General features: G+C 48.2%; 1 protein-coding gene across 2 annotated transcripts in view; it reads right to left on the reverse strand.

Annotated features, from left to right (window-relative positions):
- Positions 1 to 21000, reverse strand: part of IGSF21 (immunoglobin superfamily member 21) — a 237880-nt gene that overhangs the window by 36223 nt on the left and 180657 nt on the right. For both annotated transcript variants that reach the window (XM_083512699.1, XM_083512700.1), the window contains one exon: positions 17855 to 17973. In XM_083512699.1, the coding sequence (XP_083368825.1) occupies positions 17855 to 17973 (119 nt within the window). The remainder of the gene's footprint in view (positions 1 to 17854; positions 17974 to 21000) is intronic.

Raw genomic sequence — 21000 nt, forward strand, 5'->3', positions numbered from 1 at the left:
AGATGCAGCGTAGGAAGGAAAAAATAAACATTTAATGCAGCAATGCGATGTTGCCTGCGGAGGGGAAGGTGGAAAATCCACAGTGGGTGATGATTTTATTCCCTGAAGCATAAGATTTGATTGCTCTTAATGTCTCCTAACTTGCACAGCTACAAATGTTATGAGCAGGCATTAAACATTCCAGGGCTCGTTTTGGAAGCCAGGCGTAGCGTCGCCACACTGACCTCTCAACCCAATCCCTTCAAATTCGACTGAAGAAAGCATTAGCCCCCTACTCCTTTAACCAAATGTAAATATTCTGTACAGTCCCTGCGAAGGGAAATAAAAGCAATCTCAGCTTGGGTTGCCTGGGAAGGGCCATAGCTCAGTTGGTAGAGCATCTGCTTTGCATGCAGAAGGAGCCAGGTTCGATCCCCAAATGACATCTCCAGGTACAGATGTCAAGGAAATAAGCAACCATCTGACTTTCAGTAGACATCTGAAGGCAGCCCTGTACAGGGAAGTTTTTAAATGTTTGATGTTTTACTGTGCTTAATGAGTTTAATTTGTTTGAAGCCGCCAAGAGTGGCAACCCAGTCAGATGAGCAGCAAGCAAGCAAGCAAGCAAACAAACAAGCAAATACAGTGGTACCTCGGGTTAAGAACTTAATTCGTTCCGGAGGTCCGTTCTTAACCTGAAACTGTTCTTAACCTGAAGCACCACTTTAGCTAATGGGGCCTCCCGCTGCTGCTGCGCCGCCGGAGAACGATTTCTGTACTCATCATGAAGCAAAGTTCTTAACCCGAGGTACTATTTCTGGGTTAGCAGAGTCTGTAACCTGAAGCGTATGTAACCCGAGGTACCACTGTAAGTAAGTAAGTAAGTAAGTAAGTAAGTAAGTAAGTAAGTAAGTAAATAAATAAATAAAAAATTGTTGTTGCTGTTGTTGTTCTTATTATTATTATTTGGCAGGTAAAAAGGTAAAGGACTCCTGGAAGGTAAAGTCCAGTCAAAGGCGACTATGGGGTTGCGGCACTCTTCTCGCTTTCAGGCCGAGGGAGCCGGCGTTTTTCCACAGACAGCTTTCCGGGTCATGTGGCTGGCATGACTAAACCGCTTCTGGTACAATGGGACACCGTGATGGAAACCAGAGCGCACAGAAATGCCGTTTGCATTCCCATCACAACAGTACCTATTTATCTACTTGCACTGGTGCGCTTTCGAGCTGCTAGGTTGGCAGGAGCTGGGACAGAGCAACAGGAGCTCACCCGGTCGCGGGGATTCAAACCGCCGACCTTCTGATTGGCAAGTCCTAGGCTCTGTGGTTTAGACCACCGCGCCACACTGCACTCAATGGACCAAGTCTGTCTTGGTATGAGGCAACATCCTATGTACAGGGCAGTTGAGAGCAAATGGGGTCTTTCAAAACTTATTGGACTCCCCTGCTGCCCTTGACCACAGGCCCATTCTAGCTCAAAATGATGGGAATTATTGGACCCCAGGAACAACAGGTTACACTTTGGAACTCCTTGCTTATTAACAACCAGCCTTTGCTGCAGTCTTTTCGGTGCCTGCCAAAAGCATTTTTGCTTAGGCAAGAAGTTGACGAGAGTTTTAATCTGTTGCTATCTTTTAAAAAGTCTTAAACTGCTGCTGTTGTCCCCCCCCCCCAAGTAATCATTTTATTGCTTTCTCTTGTTTCGTCAGCTGTTTTGTGGAGAGGGGCTGGGGTTTCACTTTTGCAATGAAGCGGTGTATGAATCGTACAAAATAAAAAAATAAAATAAACCCCGCCTTCAGCTGCATAGCTCAGCTGGCTAGAGCATGGTGCTGATGACGGCGAGGTTGCAGGTTCGAGACCCATATGGGACAGCTGCATATTCCTGCATTGCAGAGGTTTGGACTAGATCAGCGTTTCTCAACCTGTGGGTCCCCAGATGCTGTTGAACTACAACTCCCATCATTCCTAGCCAGCATGACCAGTGGTCAGGGATGATGGGAGTTGTAATCCAACAACATCTGGGGAGCCACAGGTTGAGAACCGTGGGACTGGATGATCCTCAGGGTCCCTTCCAAGTCTACAATTCTATGATTCAACATTTGCTGCAGAAAACAGCTGGCAATACGGCTTCTGTGGATCTCCCTCTTTCCTCTCCGCTCCCCCCCTCGAGATTGCCTCCCTCCCCACCCTTGCCAACTGGGCCTCTTGCCTCATTACCAAGAGGCTTGTAAGTTTAAAGCTGCAGAGATTGAACAAGAGGCAGCGCCTGGGAGGTTTTCCACTTTAATAGGGGGCTTTGGGGCTAATCTGCAGGCAGAGAGCCATCTTCTTCTTCCCAGGTGATTTAATGGAGGATCCAGGGCCAGGAGGCAGAAAGAGTGGAGGAACAAATTAACAGAGCTGGGGAGAGAGACCGGGGGGGGGGGAGTGAAGAGGAGAAGAAGAGGAATCAAGGGGAATGAGCCATGAAGGAGCTGAATCGGAGCCTCTGTACATAAACCACTTGGGTACAAAAAGATGCTTGGTGATGGATAGCTGGGGTGAGATTTAACTATCTGTCCTAGAATAATACCATTGTAGAGCTGGAAGGGGTCTCTAGGGGTCATGTAGTCCAACCCCCAGCAAGGTTGTTTTCTCCTGCTCTGGAGGGTAGGACTCGAACCAAGTTAAAGAAAGGAGACTCCGACTAAACATCAGGAAAAAACTTTCTGGCAGTAAGAGCTGTTTGGATGGTGGAACGGTCTCCCTTGGGAAGTGGTGGACTCTCTTTCCATAGAGGTTTTTAAGCAGACGTTGGATGGCCATCCATCATGGATGCTTTGCTGAGATTCCTGCATTGCAGGGGGTTGGACTAGATGACCCATGGGGTCCCTTCCAAGTCTATAATTCATGGGTAGGCAAACTAAGGCCTGGGGGTCGGATCCAGCCCAATCTTCTTCTAAATCTGGCCCATGGACTGTCCAGGAATCAGCATGTTTTTACATGAGTAGAATGTGTGCTTTTATTTAAAATGCATCTCTGGGTTATTTGTGGGGCATAGGAATTCGTTCATTATTATTTTTCCCAAAATATAGTCTGGCCCCCCACAAGGTCTGAGGGACAGTGGACCGGCCCCCTGCTGAAAAGGTTTGCTGACCCCTGAAACAATTCTATGATCCAGAAACAAGGATCATAGCAGTCGATGGGCAATGTGAGTATGCCTTGCTCCAGCAAAGGAAGATTTGGGAGTTTGCTTGAAGCTCTCAATTCCTTTGAAGCCAGGTTGGGACCTGCCCCACCCCTGATGGAAACACAGCAATGTAGTGGAGGGGGTTCAGAAGGGAGAGCAACTCCAGGACTTTCTCTCCTCCCTCCACACAGAGCAGAAGAGTGGACATAAATCACGGCAACAGTAGGGCAACTGATGGCTCTCCCCTGCTCTGGAAAGCCAATGAGGAGATAGCAAGGCTTTCAAGTTCCCCCCTTGTTTGCAAAATACCGGCACAGAGAATGACCCCAGCTTATCAATTTATGACAACCCACTTAGGGTCCCCGGATGTTTAGCGGTCTATTGATCCCTGTGCCACCACTGGGCTCGCTTCCCCGCTGCCACCAACCAGTTACTCTCTGGTAAAACACTGAGTCCAGTCAGTTGTTAAATGTGAACCCAAAAAACAGCAACACCAAGTTTATTTTACAAACATTAACAAGTTTATGGTTTCTCAGATAATATTCCTGTCAGTATCTTAACTGTAGTTTCTTTACCGGCCTATACCTTCCTTATGGGACATGGGTGACACTGTGGGTTAAACCACAGAGCCTAGGACTTGCCGATCAGAAGGTCGGTGGTTCGAATCCCTGCAATGGGGTGAGCTCCCGTTGCTCGGTCCCTGCTCCTGCCAACCTAGCAGTTCGAAAGCACGTCAAAGTGCAAGTAGATAAATAGGTACTGCTCCAGCGGGAAGGTAAACGGTGTTTCCGTGTGCTGCTCTGGTTCACCAGAAGCAGCTTAGTCATGCTGGCCACATGACCTGGAAGCTGTATGCCGGCTCCCTCGGCCAATAAAGCGAGATGAACACCGCAACCGCAGAGTCGGCCACGACTGGACCTAATGGTCAAGGGTCCCTTTACCTTTACCTTTATGAACCCAGTATGATGCCACACACATAGCAGGGCAAACGCCACATCGCTGTTCCTAATAAACTGGGTATTGAATTGGGCATCACTGCTCTGTCTACCTCTATATGCATCAAGGCAGCAGACTGTGATTTGGGGTTGGGGTTGGGATAGGCACAGGGGCAGCCATGGTGAGATCCTGCACTTCAGACTCTTCCACTGCGGAAGCAACTCTGGAAGGGTACGGCTAAGTCTCAACACAGTGCAACTTCTGCGGCCCCCGCTCTATTTTATGAGGGTGTTTTAAGACAGAAAGGTCTCTCCCAGGAGCTCCTTGGTTAATTACCTCATTCGGTCCAGACCTGGCTTTCCATTATGGGATGAATTATTCTCTTTTCCTGCTGAGGCAGCTGGCATGGGGAGAATGGGGTCACCAGCCTTCCTTTGAAACCCAAGGGCAATTGAGATGATGTGGGAGGGAGGGAGAGCCATTGAAGGAGAAGAGGGGTGGCGGTAGAGAATGACTGTGAACACTCACAGTACGAGGGAGGTAGTGAGGAGGGGGAAGAGGAAATGGGCATTTCCTGATTTGTGGACTGGCTTGAAAGACCCCCCCCCCATTAACATGTCTCAGAATGCCGAAGATACAAGGCTGCACTTTCTATTTATACTGACAGCCCACCCTGCGAGCTGACCTACATATCCAGCAGAATTGCATGCTGCAGCACTAACACTTATGGAATCACGGAGCTGTCGCGTTGGAAGGGGCACCCAAAGGCAATCTAGTCCTGCCCCCTGCAAGACGGGAACTGCAGTTAAAGAACCCCCAACAGGTGGCCATCCAATCTCCGCTTAGCAACCTCCAAGGAAAGAGAGGCTACCACCTTCATGTGGTGCAGTTGGTCAGCATGTCTGGCTGTTAATCAGAAGGTTGATGGTTCGAGTCCACCCAGGGATGGTTGTGGGCAGCATTCTTGCATTGCTGGGGGTGGGACTAGAGGTCCCTTCCAACTCTACAATTCTATAATAAATAATAATAAAATTTGATTTATATCCTGCCCTCCCTAGCCAAAGCCGGGCTCAGAGAGGCTAACAACCGTAAAAATAGCACAATTTACATAAAATCACAATCAATTAATTAAAATACATTCTAAAATCAATTCAGAATCAAATTAACGGCAATCATTGGGCTAGAGTTCTATGAGGATTACAGAAGGAGGGGGTCAGGCTGTGCCTTGGCCAAAGGCCTGGTGGAACAGCTCCGTCTTGCAGGCCCTGCGGAAAGATGTCAAGTCCTGCAGGGCCCTAGTCTCTTGTGACAGAGCGTTCCACCAGCTTGGGGCCACGGCCGAAAAAGCCCTGGCTCTGGTTGAGGCCACCCTAACCTCCCTGTGGCCTGGGATCTCCAAGGTGTTTTTATTTGAAGACTGTAAGGTCCTCTGTGGGACATACCAGGAGAAGCGGTCCCGTAGGTATGATTCTAAGTGAGTCTGTTCTACTCTCAAACAGCTCTCACCATCATAAATTCTTCCTGATGTTGAGTTGGAATCCCCTTCCTTGTCATTTGAATTCATTGGTTTGTGTCCTACCCTCTGGAGCAGCAGAAAACAAGCTGGCTCTGCCTTCTTTTTGATAGCTTTTGGCAATGTGAAGATGGCTATTGCATCACTTCAGCCTTCCCTTCTCCAGGCTAAACATACCCAGCTCCCTCAACCATTCCTCATCTAGCTCGGTTTCCATATCCTTGATCATCTTGGTCACCCTCCTCTGCGCATGTTCCAGCTTGCCAACATCCTTCTTACATTGTGGTGCCCAGACTCCAGGTGGCATCTGAGGTAATAGAGTGGAATAGAGTGGTAAAACAGGGATGCGGGTGGCGCTGTGGTGTAAACCACTGAGCCTAGGGCTTGCCGATCAGAAGGTCGGCGGTTCGAATCCCTGCAACGGGGTGAGCTGCCGTGGCTCGGTCCCTGCTCCTGCCAACTTAGCAGTTCAAAAGCACGTCAAAGTGCAAGTAGATAAATAGGTACCGCTCTGGCGGGAAGGTAAACGGCGTTTCTGTGCGCTGCTCTGGTTCGCCAGAAGTGGCTTTGTCATGCTGGCCCGTAGACTGTCTCACCAGAGTGGTGCATGCTCTAGTTATCTCCTGCTTGGACTACTGCAATGTGCTGTATGTGGGGCTACCTTTGAAGGTCACCGGAAACTACAACTAATCCAGAATGTGGCAGCTAGACTGGTAACTGGGAGCGACCGCTGAGACCACATAACACTGGTCCTGAAAGACCTACTCTGGCTCCCAGTACGTTTCCAGGCACAATTCAAAGTGTTGGTGTTGACCTTTAAAGCCCTATACGGCCTCGGTCCAGTATATCTGAAGGAGCATCTCCAGCCCCATCGTTCAGCCCAGACACTGAGGTCCAGCGCCGAGGGCGTTCTGGCGATTCCCTCACTGCAAGAAGCAAAGCTACAGGGAGCCAGGCAGAGGGCCTTATCGGTTGTGGCACCCGCCCTGTGGAATGCCATCCCATCAGATGTCAAAGAGATAAACAACTACCTGACATTTAGAAGACATCTGAAGGCAGCCCTGCTCAGGGAAGTTTTTGATGTGTGACATTTTAATGTATTTTTAATCTTTGTTGGAAGCCGCCTAGACTGGCTGGGGAAACCCAGCCAGATGGGCGGGGTACAAATAATAAATTCTTATTATTCTTATTACCCGGAAACTGTATGCCGGCTCCCTTGGCCAGTAAAGCGAGATGAGCGCCGCAACCCCAGAGTTGTCTGCGACTGGACCTAACAGTCAGGGGTCCCTTTACCTAACAGCAGACTGTAATGCTCGTTTCCCACCACTAGGCGCCACATGCGCAGCACATCTGCCAGGCATTTAGCGGCTCCTAGTGGCAAAATGCAAAGAAAAAGCCCCCAGAAATGCAGCCAGACAGCTTGTCAGGGGTACGGCCTCACATCAAAATTTGCCTGTGGCCAGATAACACCTCCAATTATTTCCCGCCGTGTGCAGAGGCGAACACACTGTTGTCTCGGAGACGGAATGTGCTCCTTGTAGTAGACTTCGCTAAAGGTTACGGCAGGCTGTTCTCCCCCGATATATCTTCACTTCTATTATGGCCGATTTGTAGGTTCAAATGCCTCTGAGGAGGAGGACAGCCGCCCATGGGGAAAGTGTGACCTCATTTATTGCCATGTCTTTCGACAAGGTTGAAGACTTTTACTGAGGAAGCCATGTGGGAGACAGCGACCTGTTCTTATCTCTAAAGGTCATGTACATGGCTTAGTTTTAAACAGCCAATGCCCCCTTAGACATGCATCTTACTTGGCAAAAGACCCACCTGCTTCCCGACCCCCAATAATACAAAACAGCAAACAACCCACTTTCCTCCCTCTCTCCCTCCCTCCCCACATTTGTAATGGCAGAGTTCATATTGGGGCATTTGTTTCTACCCAGAGTAAAGGCAGGTTAAACCTTGCTTTCAATTCCAGAGCTATAAATCCTAGCAATGCAAAGGCCATGCCTCTGTGCATATCTAGAGTGTGCACTTCATTTACAAGGCACAGTCTCTGAGCCTCACACACCACAGGCAAACATTTCACAGGGATTCATGGACCAGGCAATAGTTCCAGGAAGGGCTGGGGGAGGGCCCCTGGCAGAGCCACCTTTAGTCAGTGCAGATACTGCTGTGCTAGATAATACCTGTCAGGAGTCCAGGTTCCCAGCTTGATAACACAGTAAGGGTAGGTAATTAAAAAGGAGGATTTATTGCAAAAACAAACAGATAGCTCCTGGTGGATCTGACAAAGCCTCCGGCATCATTACTCAAGATGACCCTTCTGAAGACTCCTTCCGGCCTCTACAGAAGATATTGAACTTACGACGCTTACATCTCTTGTTTTGCTTCCAATCTAGCAGCCCTCCCATTCGCCAACTCTTTGGACTTGGTGGATCAGCTCCAACCTCTTCCTGTTCTGAGAGGTTCTCTCTGAATCTATTTGCTCCTATTTGTGCTTCCTGTGAGCTTTGGCTGTGCTCTAGCCTGCTCTCAGCTACTGCCTTATCAGCCTGCCCATCAAGAACAGGAAGAGCCGAGGTCTGCAGCTGCCAGCTCTCGCCTGCCTGCAGAAACATAAGGGTCGTAAGTTCAATATCTTCTGTCGACGCTGGAAGCAGTCTTCAGAAGGGTCATCTTGAGTAATGATGCCGAAGGTTTTGTCAGAGCTGCCTGGAGCTATCTGTTTGTGTTTGCAATAAATCCTCCTTTTAAATTTAATTAGGGTTAGTGGCACCCTGTGCCAAGGTGCCCACCCATCAGGGGCGCCCAGCAGCCGGAGTGCAGGATCAAAAGGGAACAGCTGCGAGGGCATGCTGGGTGGCGGCGGCTTTTCCTATGGCCAGCCACGCTCTCTCACTTCCTGCCTGCAAGAGGAGGCAGCAGTGGCGGCACACAAAGCTACACAACGCCCTTCTCCCTCCTGCCCGCTCCGCTGCAGTAGCGTGACTGCTGAGGAAGCCCGTGCGGCAAGTGAGCCTCAAGCTGCCCAGCACAGAGGGCAGGGAGGACGGGGAGGGAGGGAGGGGCACCAAGAACATCGCCCCCACCCCTTCTGTCGAGGAAAAAGGTGGAGGAGGGATTCATTCAGATGGGAGGGGAAAGCTGGGGGGGCACACTATCATTAGGACTCAGTTCGGAGGTAAGGATGGACTCGAGAGCATGATCTCCATGCAGTTAGTTAGTGGTTAAAAACAAACAAACACCAACAAAAAGTCCTTTAAAGACGGGGGCGGGTTTTAAGGTCCTATTAGATTCAGCAGGGCTTACTCTCAGGTAAGTGCGGTTAGGGCTGCAGCCTTTGTGACCCAAGTTTTGGATCCTTTTTAGGTTCAAGATGTCACTGCTTTACACACACACACACACACACACACACACACACCAATATTTAAAAACGTCAGCTTTGTACTTAAACACAAATTGGCCGGGAACTTCATTCTCTGTGTCTTCATCAATTTATTTAAAGAACAACAAACTGGTGATTGCTTTAACTTTTTGATATGTGGTGATTTGAATCATGAGGATGAATTAGAAGAACTGCTGAGTCTTGCTTTGGAATTGAGGACTTTCATTATATTTTCTTCTGCCTTTTCATTTCATTTTGTTCTAAGGGCTTGTTAGAGATAATGAGTAAGTGTGGTGTCAGCTCCCTTAAAAAAAGTCAACAACTCTGGGGAACCTTTCCTTAAAAAATGTCAACAACTTTGGGGTCCCCCCCTTAAAAAGGCCGACAACTCTGGGAAAGGGGGGGCATAGGAGGGATCTTTGCACCACAGCGCCGGATATGCTTAAGATGGCCCTGCCTACCTAACAGCTAAGCCTCTCTGTTCTTGGCTGCTTTCTGCAGTTAGTAAACAAACCAACCCCTGTGTTGCAAAATATGAGTCAGCAATATCAAAAGCAACACGATGGCCAGAAACAATTTCAATGTGAAAAATTTATGGAATAATTCAAAACTAACAAACTGAAGTCTCTGGAAGTCCTTCAATGAATCACGGTTACCGTCCCATCAGTCCCACCCTCTTACTGGCAGCAGGTCCACTCATCAATCTAGTTTATCATCCCAGTCAGACGTCGGAGACCAACACGTCTTCTTACATCCCCTCCCACACAGACAGGTGCAGCACTTGGTAGAGGGGATTTTCGAAGGGGCAGTTCCTCCTGAACAAGGAGGAAATGTTAATTGCTAATAATTCGTTGCGCACTTTATCTACTAATGAATTGCAAACTTTACAATTGGGACTTTGTTCCAAAACCTTCTTATAATGCTTTTCGAACCAGGGTCTGGCCATCGTGTTGCTTTTGATATTGCTTTCTGCAGTTGACAGTTGGCTGCAAACCTTCGCTTGGAGCTGGCTCATTCCTGACAATACCTTTGGTTTGGCTCAGGATCAGGCAGCCCTGGTGTTTTAAGGCAAGGTCAGGCAGGCAGAGCATGAAGGAAACAGCCGAGCTGCATCGGACAACTTAACTACGAACCACAAAATTTGGAATTTCCTCCAAACCTGTGCCAAAATTTTGCAGGGTTTTTTTTTTTTGGCAGCATTTAGCAGTGAAAACCCTGCATTTTGCAGCACCCCACAAACTTCTACATCAAACACAGAGTTCCTCCTTAACTATGAACCCCAAAATCTGGAATTTGCTCCTAACCTCCCACGTCTTTACTCAAAATAAGAGCTCTGCAGCTGGATTGGACAAAAGGCCCCTCTGGTCCAGCCTGCTGTTCTCACAGTAGCCAATCAGGTGGCTCCAGGAAGCCCATAAGCAGGGCATGAAGGAAACTGCCCTCCCACACTGCTACCTAGGAAACCACAAGAAGAACATGTTGGACCTGGCCAATGACTCATCTAGCCCACCTGTGGTCTCCAGCAACTGGGATTCGGAAGCACTGCTGCCTCCAACGGTGGAGAGAGAGCCTAGCCACCATCAGGGCCGGTCCAATATATTTTGATACCTGAGGCGAACTGCAAAATGGTGGAGTAAGATCTACATCAGGAACAAGGGGGTGGGGGAATAAATATCTACATTGGGATCTGCTTTCCCTGTGGTTCCTGCAACCCAAGGTTGTTGCCTCATCTTGTCTAATGGGTGGGCCGGCCCTCACCATCATGGCTATTAGCCATTGATAGCCATATCTTCCTTGAATTTGCCTCAAGCTCTTTTAAGGCCATCTAAGTGGGCACGTAACCCTGCCTCCTGTGGGAAGGAGTTCCAAAGTTCAATTATGCACTGTGCCAAGTGCATAATTTTATCTGTCCTGAATCTTCCAACATTCAGCTTCATTGGATATGTTGTAGTGTTGGGAAGAGAGAGAGAGAAAAGCTTTCTCTATCCTTTTCCATATAGTTAAAGCTATGGTTTTCCCAGTAGTGATGTGTGGAAGTGAGAGCTGGACCATAAAGGAGGCAGATCGCCAAAGAATTGATGCTATGGTGCTGCAGGAGACTCTTGAGAGTCCCATGGACTGCAAGAAGATCAAACCTATCCATTCTGGAGGAAATCAGCCCTGAGTGCTCCCTGGAAGGACAGATCCTGAAGCTGAGGCTCCAATACTTTGGCCACCTCATGAGAAGAGAAGACTCCCTGGAAAAGACCCTGATGCTGGGAAAGATGGAGGGCACAAGGAGAAGGGGACGACAGAGGACGAGCTTGGATAGTGTTCTCGAAGCTACCAGCATGAGTTTGACTAAACTGCGGGAGGCAGTGCAAGACAGAAGTGCCTGGTGTGCTCTGGTCCATGAGGTCACAAAGAGTCGGACACGACTAAACGACGAAACCACAACATCCTTTTGTCTAAACTATTCTATGCCCACTTTCTCCCTGCAGCTGGATCAGACCATAGGCTCCTCTAATCCAGCCCTGATGCCTATGGGGAGCCTGCAAACTAACTCTCTCTCTCTCTCTCTCTCTCCTGCCCCCCACTAGTAAAGAGAGTTTAAATCCTAGGGTCAAAAGAGATGCAATATAACAGGTACAGCCTTTGGCATTTCCATGCAAGGCTCAAATGCGTACAAGATAAGCTTTGTGATCCTTTGCCACAGCAGGCAATTAACAATAACACATTCTTGCAACACTCCCGCTGTTGTATACATTTGGGCTTTGCATGGAAATGTCACAGGTTGTAGCTCCTGAGTTCCACCACCTCTTGGTCACTCTGTTAATTATTATTATTTTTTAAAAAAATGCATCTGATGATGGGGGTTCTGGCCTGTGAAAAGCTTATGCTGCAATGAATTAGTTAATCTTTAAAGCTGTCACAAGCCTTTTTATTTTTTTAAGTTAACAGCAAAAGTAGCACAGTTTTACTGTGGAAAGGTGCTGCATGTCTCGTAGGTGCACAGCCGGTTTTTGCCTAAAGAAAACATCAAAGCAAATCCTGCCTATTAATGACGATGATGATAATGATGATAGGAATTATACCCTGTCCTTCCCAAGGAGCCTACGGTGGCAAGCGGTTACACAATTTAAAAACAAAGCTGAAACGTTGCAAAACAGCCAAAACATTCCAAAGACAATCACACAACTGAAAACATCTAAAAGCATTTTCAATTAAGAAATATTCTAAAAGCAATTACAGTGAAAAACATCCTTCCATCCAAAGATCAGGGGGGTGCCAGCAGCAAGATTTTTCAGTATGGGTAAGCAGGAGTGCTTCTGAATGCCATCTGAAAGTTAATCTATATCTGTCTGTCTGTCTGTCTAGCCATATTGCATGCATATCCCTCCTTTTTCTCCAATGAGCTCAGTTCACTCCCAGTCAGAGCAACAGGCTCACTCTGAGCTCTCCGTGGTCCTGAAACTCTTGAAATTGCCTTGGGATGGGTTGGGGTGGGGTGCTCCTCTCTGAACCTAGATGGGGGTGGGGACACTATATTCACAGCCATCTCCTTAAGTACGCCCATGAGAGATCTGAGGCCTGAGGCACAGCCACCATTAAATATTACAGACCAATGAAGGAGAGTGATGTTTTCCCAGCTAGTAAGTAACTATCAGAAGACTCTGACCAGAGATATAATTACTACAATGGGAAGAAGAGAACAACAGAAGGGTTAGGTGGGGGGGGGGTGTGTGGTGGAAGAGAAAGAGTGTTTAGCCCGGCGGCTGGTCGCCATGGATACCGCTGCGCACTGCACTGGGCTTTTCTTAAAGACCTCGAGAAACGGAAGGGTCATCCGCTCGAGAGAAAATGCTCCTTAAGAAGCTGATTTCATATTTGAAAGCCCAGGGCTTGGGATGCACCCCACATCACCACAATTACATACAATCTATGAGCTAGTCCTCCTCTCCTCCTCCTACCCCCAAACCCCCCCACCTCCCCTACACAACCCTCTCAGATGGGGAGGCTGGTAAACCTGGGACTTAAGAACACAAGAAGAAACTTTAAAATCGAAAACGCATAAATAAACATTAAAAAAAGGACATAAGAAGAGCTGGGTGGATCAGGCCAAGGGCCGATCTAGTCCAGCATCCTGTTCTCACAGTGGCCAACCAGATGCCCCAATGAGAAGCCTACAGTACATGCAAGATTCAAGCACAAGAGCCCTCTCTCTCCTCACCTGTGGTCTCCAGCAAATGATGTTCAGAAGCATTGCTGCCTTCAATTGTGGAAGCAGAGCACAGCCGCTGTGGCTAGTAGCCATCAATAGCCCTCTTCTCCTCCATTAGTAGTAGTAGTAGTAGTAGTAGTAGTAGTAGTAGTAATAATAATAATAATAATAATAATAATAATAATAATAATAATTTATTATTTATACCCCGCCCATCTGGCTGGGTTTCCCCAGTCACTCTGGGCAGCTTCCAACACAATATTAAAATACAGTACAGTGGTGCCTCGCAAGACGAAATTAATTCGTTCCACAAGTTTTGTCGTCTTGCGATTTTTTTCGTCTTGCGAAGCACAGTGTCGGGAAAGTTTTGGAAAAGCTTCAAAAATCAGCAAAGTCTTCAAAAACCTCAAAAAAGGCTACCACACCGCGTTCTATGAGTTGCTCCTCGAAGTCAAGTCGCAACTGTATTAATGGTGTTAAGAAAAAGGAAACAAACTTGCAAGACGTTTCCATCTTGCGAAGCAAGCCCATAGGGAAAATCGTCTTGCGAAGCAACTCAAAAAACCAAAAACCCTTTCGTCTAGCGAGTTTTTTGTCTTGCGAGGCATTCGTCTTGCGGGGCACCACTGTAATGCATCAAACATTAAAAGCTTCCCCAAACAGGGCTGCCTTCAGATCTCGTCTAAAAGTCTGGTAGTTGTTGTTCTCTTTGACATCTGGTAGAAGGGCATTCCACAGGGCGGGCACCACTACCGAGAAGGCCCTCTGCCTGGTTCCCTGTGACTTGGCTTCTCACAGTGAGGGAACCACCAGAAAGCCCTTCGTGCTGGACCTCAGTGTCCGGGCAGAACGATGGGGGTGGAGACGCTCCTTCAGGTATACTGGACCGAGGCCGTTTAGGGCTTTAAAGGTCAGCACCAACACTTTGAATTGTGCTCGGAAACGTACTGGGAGCCAGTGTAGGTCTTTCAAGACTGGTGTTATGTGGTCTCGGCGGCCGTTCCCAGTCACCAGTCTAGCTGCCACATTCTGGATTAGTTGTAGTTTCTGGGTCACCTTCAAAGGTAGCCCCACATAGTCCAAGTGGGAGATAACCAGAGCATGCACCACTCTGGCGAGACAGTCCGAGGGCAGATAGGGTCTCAGCCTGCGTACCAGATGGAGCTGGTAAACATTAATTTGTCTAATCCTCTTTTAAAGCCACCTCGGTCGGTGGCCATCACTGCCTCCCACTGGAGTGAGTTCCACAGTTGAACTAGGTGAATCCACTAGGTCCTTCCTTTTATCTCTCCTGAATCTTTCCATATTCATCTTTATTGGATGGCCATGAGTTCTTGTGCCATGAGAGAGCGTCCCATTCAATCCATTGTGGCCCCAGACCACAGATCCCATCCCCATGACCATGGCACAGCCCTCCAGGTGTCACTTTGGGGCTTTCCACAAGCATCTGATTGGCTGCTGTGAAAGCAGGATGTTGGACAAGGCCAGGAGGACTCCCCTGCTCAGCGCCTGAGGGCCCCAGTCCTGCCACTCACCACCTGGCCCAGGGCGGGGCCTGATGGGCTCTATAAAGGACTGCCGCCGCCGCCGCTGCTGGGCAGAGAGGGTTCCATTTAGTTTAGTTTTTGTTTTGTGTTTAAATTGCTGTTATTTTTTACCTACCGTATTTTTCGCTCCATAAGACACACTTTTTTCCTCCTAAAAAGGAAGGGGAAATGTTTGTGCGTCTTATGGAATGAATGTGTGGTCGATCGCTGGCTCCCTTTCCAGTCCGGCCCCTTGCCCAGGTCTCCATTGCTGAATGTTCTGCAGGTGGAGGCTGTTTGTTTCCCCAGCACCATGTGACTGGCTGATTAGATTATCTGTCTGGAAACTGTAGAAACGGCTCCCTTTCCTTTCCTAAAGAAGCTGCAGAACTGTGAGTTGAACCCCATAAAAACAGGATTTTTCCCCTTTGCAAAGTAAGCTCAACAACTTTGAGCTGATCCTCAAAAAAGGGGGCTTTTCCCCTTTGCAAAAGAAGCTGCACAACTGTGAGCTGATCCCCCCAAAACGGGGCTTTCCCCCTTTCCTCCTCTGAAAACTAGGTGCGTCTTATGGTCAGGTGCGCCTTATGGAGCGAAAAATAAGGTTTGTCATTTTAAGCTGTGATATTAATGCTGTATTCTTAGTTTTAGATTTTGATTTATGTGGAAATCGTTTCCCATTAGGTTGTGTATTTTTTTGATGTGGTTTATTTAATGTTTATGACTTTTGTAATTATGTAAATCTTGTTATGCTGTAAGCCGCCTTCAGCATTTTTTTTTTAACTGTGGAAAGGCGGCATACAAATAAAAAATGATGATGATGATCTTGTTCTTATGTTTAACTGAGTGGGGAGGGAGGTCTGTGGTTCTCCTGCCTGGCCCATGGCCTTCATGGAGCCACTTGAATGGCTACTATAGGAAACAAGATACCTAATTAGATAGGTCTTTTGCCTGATCCTACAATGACAAACCTAGACAGCATCTTAAAAAGCAGAGAATCACCTTGCCAACAAAGGTCTGTATAGTTAAAGCTATGGTTTTCCCAGTAGTGATGTATGGAAGTGAGAGCTGGACCATAAAGAAGGCTGATCGCCGAAGAATGGATGGTTTTGAATTAGGGTGCTGGAGGAGACTCTTGAGAGTCCCGTGGACTGCAAGAGGATCAAACCTATCCATTCTGGAGGAAATCAGCCCTGAGTGCTCACTGGAAGGACAGATCCTGAAGCTGAGGCTCCAATACTTTGGCCACCTCATGAGAAGAGAAGACTCCCTGGAAAAGACCCTGATGTTGGGGAAGATGGAGGGCACAAGGAGAAGGGGACGACAGAAGACGAGATGGTTGGACAGTGTTCTCAAAGATACAAACATGAGTTTGACCAAACTGCGGGAGGCAGTGGAAGACAGGAGTGCCTGGCGTGCTCTGGTCCAGGGGGTCACGAAGAGTCGGACATGGCTAAACCACTAAACAACAACAACAACAACAACAACAACAACAGGGCTCTGCTTGTGTTCCTTATTTCCAGGTCTTTCGTCCTTGACTGATCTTCACGTAGGATTTTTTTTTTTTTTTAATGTCCCTCGTTATAAGGGTTGCTGATTCGAAGAGAGGGAAGGGAGGGGGAGAGGCGGTAGGACATGCCTGCTGCACCGTTCCAGGCCTGAGAAGATTTCAACAGACAGGCAACTGCACGAAACGTGGTAGCAGCTGGTGCTGAGCGCAGCCTCCCCCCCCCTCCAATGACAGAGAAGCTCATTTGTCAACTCCGGGTTCCTCCGCTGCAAACGGAGCCACGCTCAGTAAATATAAATCGCAACATCTGTTCCATGCTGCTCTCTGGCACAGATCTCGCTCACCCACCCGTCCTCCTCCTCCCCGAAATAGCACACACACACACACACACACACACACACAAACACACACACACACGCTTGGAGCAAGCGACAAAGATGGAGGCTCGGCCTCTTGGCTACAGACAACAGAACCTGCTGACTCCATCACCATCCGGCAGCCTCCCTGTGGTACAAGGTCTGGATCAGGGCTGCAAGGAACAGCTGGTGTTTGTATTGTGGTGTGTGCTTCTGTGGCGAACTTATGTTTATTTTTAACATTATGTTTGCACCCGTGGCACGGTGCACTGGCACCATTAACAGGGAGGTTAACTGTAGGAAGGCATTGCCGTTTCATATATAGCTGCCTGTAGTTGCCAGATTAAGGGAAGTCACGGCACCACTCCGTCCTGCCTGGAGTCCTGTTCTGGCCATGCCATGGTTCCAGGAGGGTATTGAGAAGCTGGAAGGTGACTTTAAGAGGTTTGAGAGCTGGGCCAAAACTAACAAAATGGATTTCAGTAGGGACAAGCGTAAGGTTCTGTGCTTAGGCAGGAATAGCCAGATGCACAGATGTAGGATGGAGGAACCCCCTGGGCTTGACAGCGGTGCATGCGAAAAGGATCTACAAGTTCTTAGTACACCACAAGCCGAACACAAGTCAACAGTGTGATTCAGCAGCAGCAGAAACTAAACATATATATTTCTGAAGGAAGTTTTTAATATTTAATGCTGTATTGTTTTTAACACTCGATTGGCAGCTGCACAGAGTGGCTGGGGAAACTCAGCCAGATGGGCGGGGTATAAATAATAAATTATTAAATTATTATTACTATAAACCAAACAGCAAATGCAATTCTAGTCTGAGTCAACAGAAGTCTCGTGTCCAGATCAAGGGAAGTAATAGCATCTCTCTATTCTGCCTGAGACAATGGAGAAGTAATAGGAGAGCCATGTTCAAGCATCTGAAGGGCTGGTCCATGGAAGATGGAGCAAGCATGTTTTCTCCTGCTCCAGAGGGTGGGACCCAAGCCAGTAGATTCAAATGACAAGAAAGGAGATTACAACTAAATATTTGGAAGAACTTTAGGAGGGTAAGGGTTGTTCAACAGTGGGGTGGTCTCCCTTGGAAGGTGGTGGGCTCTCCTTCCTTGGAGGTTTTTAAGCAGATGTTGGGTGAACATCTGCTGTGGGTGCTTAAGCTGTGATTCCTGCATTGCCGGGCGGCGGACGAGATAACCCTCTCAACTCTACAGTTCTACGATCCTATAAATAGTGTGTCTAGTGAGTTGTTAAGAAGAGGGTTCAGCACTTACACATCACGTTGAGGAAGATGTTTCCAGATGCTAGCACCACTTTCTCACGCGTTGCTCTGTCGTAAATCCCCACGTGGCACTCATAGGGGCCATTGTCTGAGATACGGACTTCAGGGAGCCTGGAATTACAAAGAAGAGAGAAAAACAAAGGTGAGAAGAGACAGTGCAAATTATACGGCTATGCATGGACCTTCTGATCTGCCCTGTGGTCCCCAGAGGAGGGTGATTTACCCTGTGCCACCCCTGGGGTTCACCCACCCTACCTCAGATCCATCCCTGAAACAAGTTGGGTGCAGGGCTGGATTTTTGGCTTTTTAAGGTAAAGGTAAAGGGACCCCTGACCGTTAGGTCCAGTTGTTGCTGACTCTGGGGTTGGCCGAGGAAGCCGGCGTACAGCTTCCGGGTCATGTGGCCAGCATGACTAGGCCGCTTCTGGCGAACCAGAGCAGCGCACAGAAATGCCGTTTACCTTCTCACCTGAGTGGTACCTATTTATCTACTTGCACTTTGACGTGCTTTTGAACTGCTAGGGACCGAGCAACGAGAGCTCACCCCGTCGTGGGGATTCGAACCGCCGACCTTCTGATTGGCAAGTCCTAGGCTCTGTGGTTTAGACCACAGCACCACACACGTCCCTGGCTTTTTAAAGGGGTATTTAAATTCTCAAAATTCCTCTTAAATGTTAGGGGTGCTGGTTGTTGCTCAGAGTGGCTTCTCTGAGCACAAGGGAGCAGTTGCTAAGCAGGAGGAGTTGCTCGCAAAGGGGCACCCGCACCCTGCAGGATCAATGCCTCCGCTCAACAACTGTTGAGCAGAGGTACTAATCCTGCATGTTGAGATGTCAGGCAGGAAGGAGAGACATGGCTTAGGTCTAGCTTCTCCTGGGAAGATGCACACTTAGTCCTGAAGATCTCGGCCATTTTTGCATCCTGCCTGCTTCTCCCTCTTGCCTGATGCCACACTCAGTGACAGTCACAGATCACACTGGACCAATCCGACTCGACTAGAAGTGATCTGCAGCTGCATGTACCTGACTCGGTTGAAGCCGAAAGCTTGCATCCAATGCACAGCCCCAGTAAAGCAGCGGCTAATTCTACAGTGTAACAACCTCAGATATGCAGATGACACAACCTTGATGGCAGAAGGTAAGGAGGAATTAAAGAACCTTTTAATGAGGGTGAAAGAGGAGAGCGCAAAATAAGGTCTGAAGCTCAACATCAAAAAAACGAAGATAATGGCCACTGGTCCCATCACCTCCTGGCAAATAGAAGGGGAAGAAATGGAGGCAGTGAGAGATTTTACTTTCTTGGGCTCCAGGATCACTGCAGATGGTGACAGCAGTCGCGGAAGACACCTGCTTCTTGGGAGGAAAGCAATGAAAAACCTAGACAGCATCTTAAAAAGCAGAGACATCACCTTGCCAACAAAGGTCCATATAGTGAATAAACAGTCACAAACTTTTTATTGATAATAATCAGCTAAATAGTTTGAGGATCTATACAACTTTGTAACATGAAGAAAACAGCATTCTTAGAGAAACCAAAGACTGCAACTGAGGGAAGTCGGGGGGTGGGGTGGTGGTGGGTGGGTTTTGTGGGGGAGGGGGGTGGGAGGAAAAATGGGGGGGGGGAACAAGGATGATATGTTTGTGGATAATATGTCTTGTTATAATTTTGAATAAAAAAAATTAAAAAACAAAGGTCCGTATAGTGAAAGCTATGGTTTCCCCAGTAGTGATGTATGGAAGTGAGAGCTGGACCATAAAGAAGGCTGATCGCCGAAGAATTGATGCTTTAGAATTATGGTGCTGGAGGAGACTCTTGAGAGTCCCATGGACTGCAAAAAGATCAAACCTATCCATTCTGAAGGAAATAAGACCTGAGTGCTCACTGGAAGGACAGATCGTGAAGCTGAGACTCCAATACTTTGGCCACCTCATGAGAAGAGAAGACTCCCTGGAAAAGACCCTGATGTTGGGAAAGACAGAGGGCACAAGGAGAAGGGGACGGCAGAGGACGAGATGGTGGGACAGTGTTCTCGAAGCTACCAGCATGAATTTAACCAAACTGCAGGAGGCAGTGGAAGACAGGAGTGCCTGGCGTGCTGTGGTCCATGGGGTCATGAAGAGTCGGACACGACTAAACGACAACAACAATGTCTTAGGATGTGAACACAAGAGTTGCTCTTGCCTCCCCCCCCCCCAGCTGTGCTCATGATATCATGATTGCAGTAAGCCAGAAAGTGGATTGGATTGTCTTCATTGTCAAGGTATCAGTGCACAATTTTCAAGCTCTCCACCCCAGCCAACAGCTTGCTGTTCTCTACACAGACTGGCATCAGCTTTCCAGGATTTCAGGCAAGAGATGTTCCCAGCCCTGCAGGGAAATGTTGTTGTGGATTGAACCCGGGACCTTCTGCATGCAACACGAAAGTCCCCCCCCCCACGAGACACAAACTTTTCTTCCCCCATGGCCCTTCTTCGTCTCCACCTCCACCTGCAACTGTTTCGCCAAGTAACATTTGCAAAAGAGAGAGACAGAGAAAGAAACTCTCTTGCAGGCTTCTGAATGCAAACAGAAGAGAGAGCGAGAAATTAGGGCAAACTCTTGGATGCAAGAGAATTCTCTGTGGAAGTTGGGAGCAGGGGTTAAGCTGAGAGAAGCATTGATCTCTCTTCACCTCGATGCTCTGGCGCCTGACACTTCTCTGCTCCAGTATTAAATTCATCATGTGACATAACTTTAAATTAAAAACGGGTCTGAAGAGAGGGGAGGGGAAGAGGTAGTGGGGGGGCCAGAGAAGGCCATCAGGGGGAGAGCAACAGAAAATCAAAGTGTCCCTACCTTGTCGCAGAGTCCAATTTGGAACGGGAGCTAAAGAACGAGCCTCCACGGACAGCAATCATGAAGGGCTCCTTGGTTGGAAAAAGTCAGATTGATGGGATCGGGCTTCTGGTGGGCCCCTGATATTATGAGTTAATCAAAGGATGCTGGCACACTGGGGAGGCCAAGGTTTCAGGAGGGCAGATGCAGAACTCCAATTACAACCTCACAAGAAGAGGGAACTGGTGGCTTTCTTGGCACAGGGTGAGAGAGGGCTAAGGAGAAATATATTGGGCAGAACTGGGAGAGAGAACGGAGAAAGAG

The sequence above is a fragment of the Podarcis liolepis genome (genome assembly GCF_965112155.1).
Source record: "Podarcis liolepis genome assembly, chromosome: 7".
In the NCBI taxonomy this organism is placed as follows: domain Eukaryota; kingdom Metazoa; phylum Chordata; class Lepidosauria; order Squamata; family Lacertidae; genus Podarcis; species Podarcis liolepis.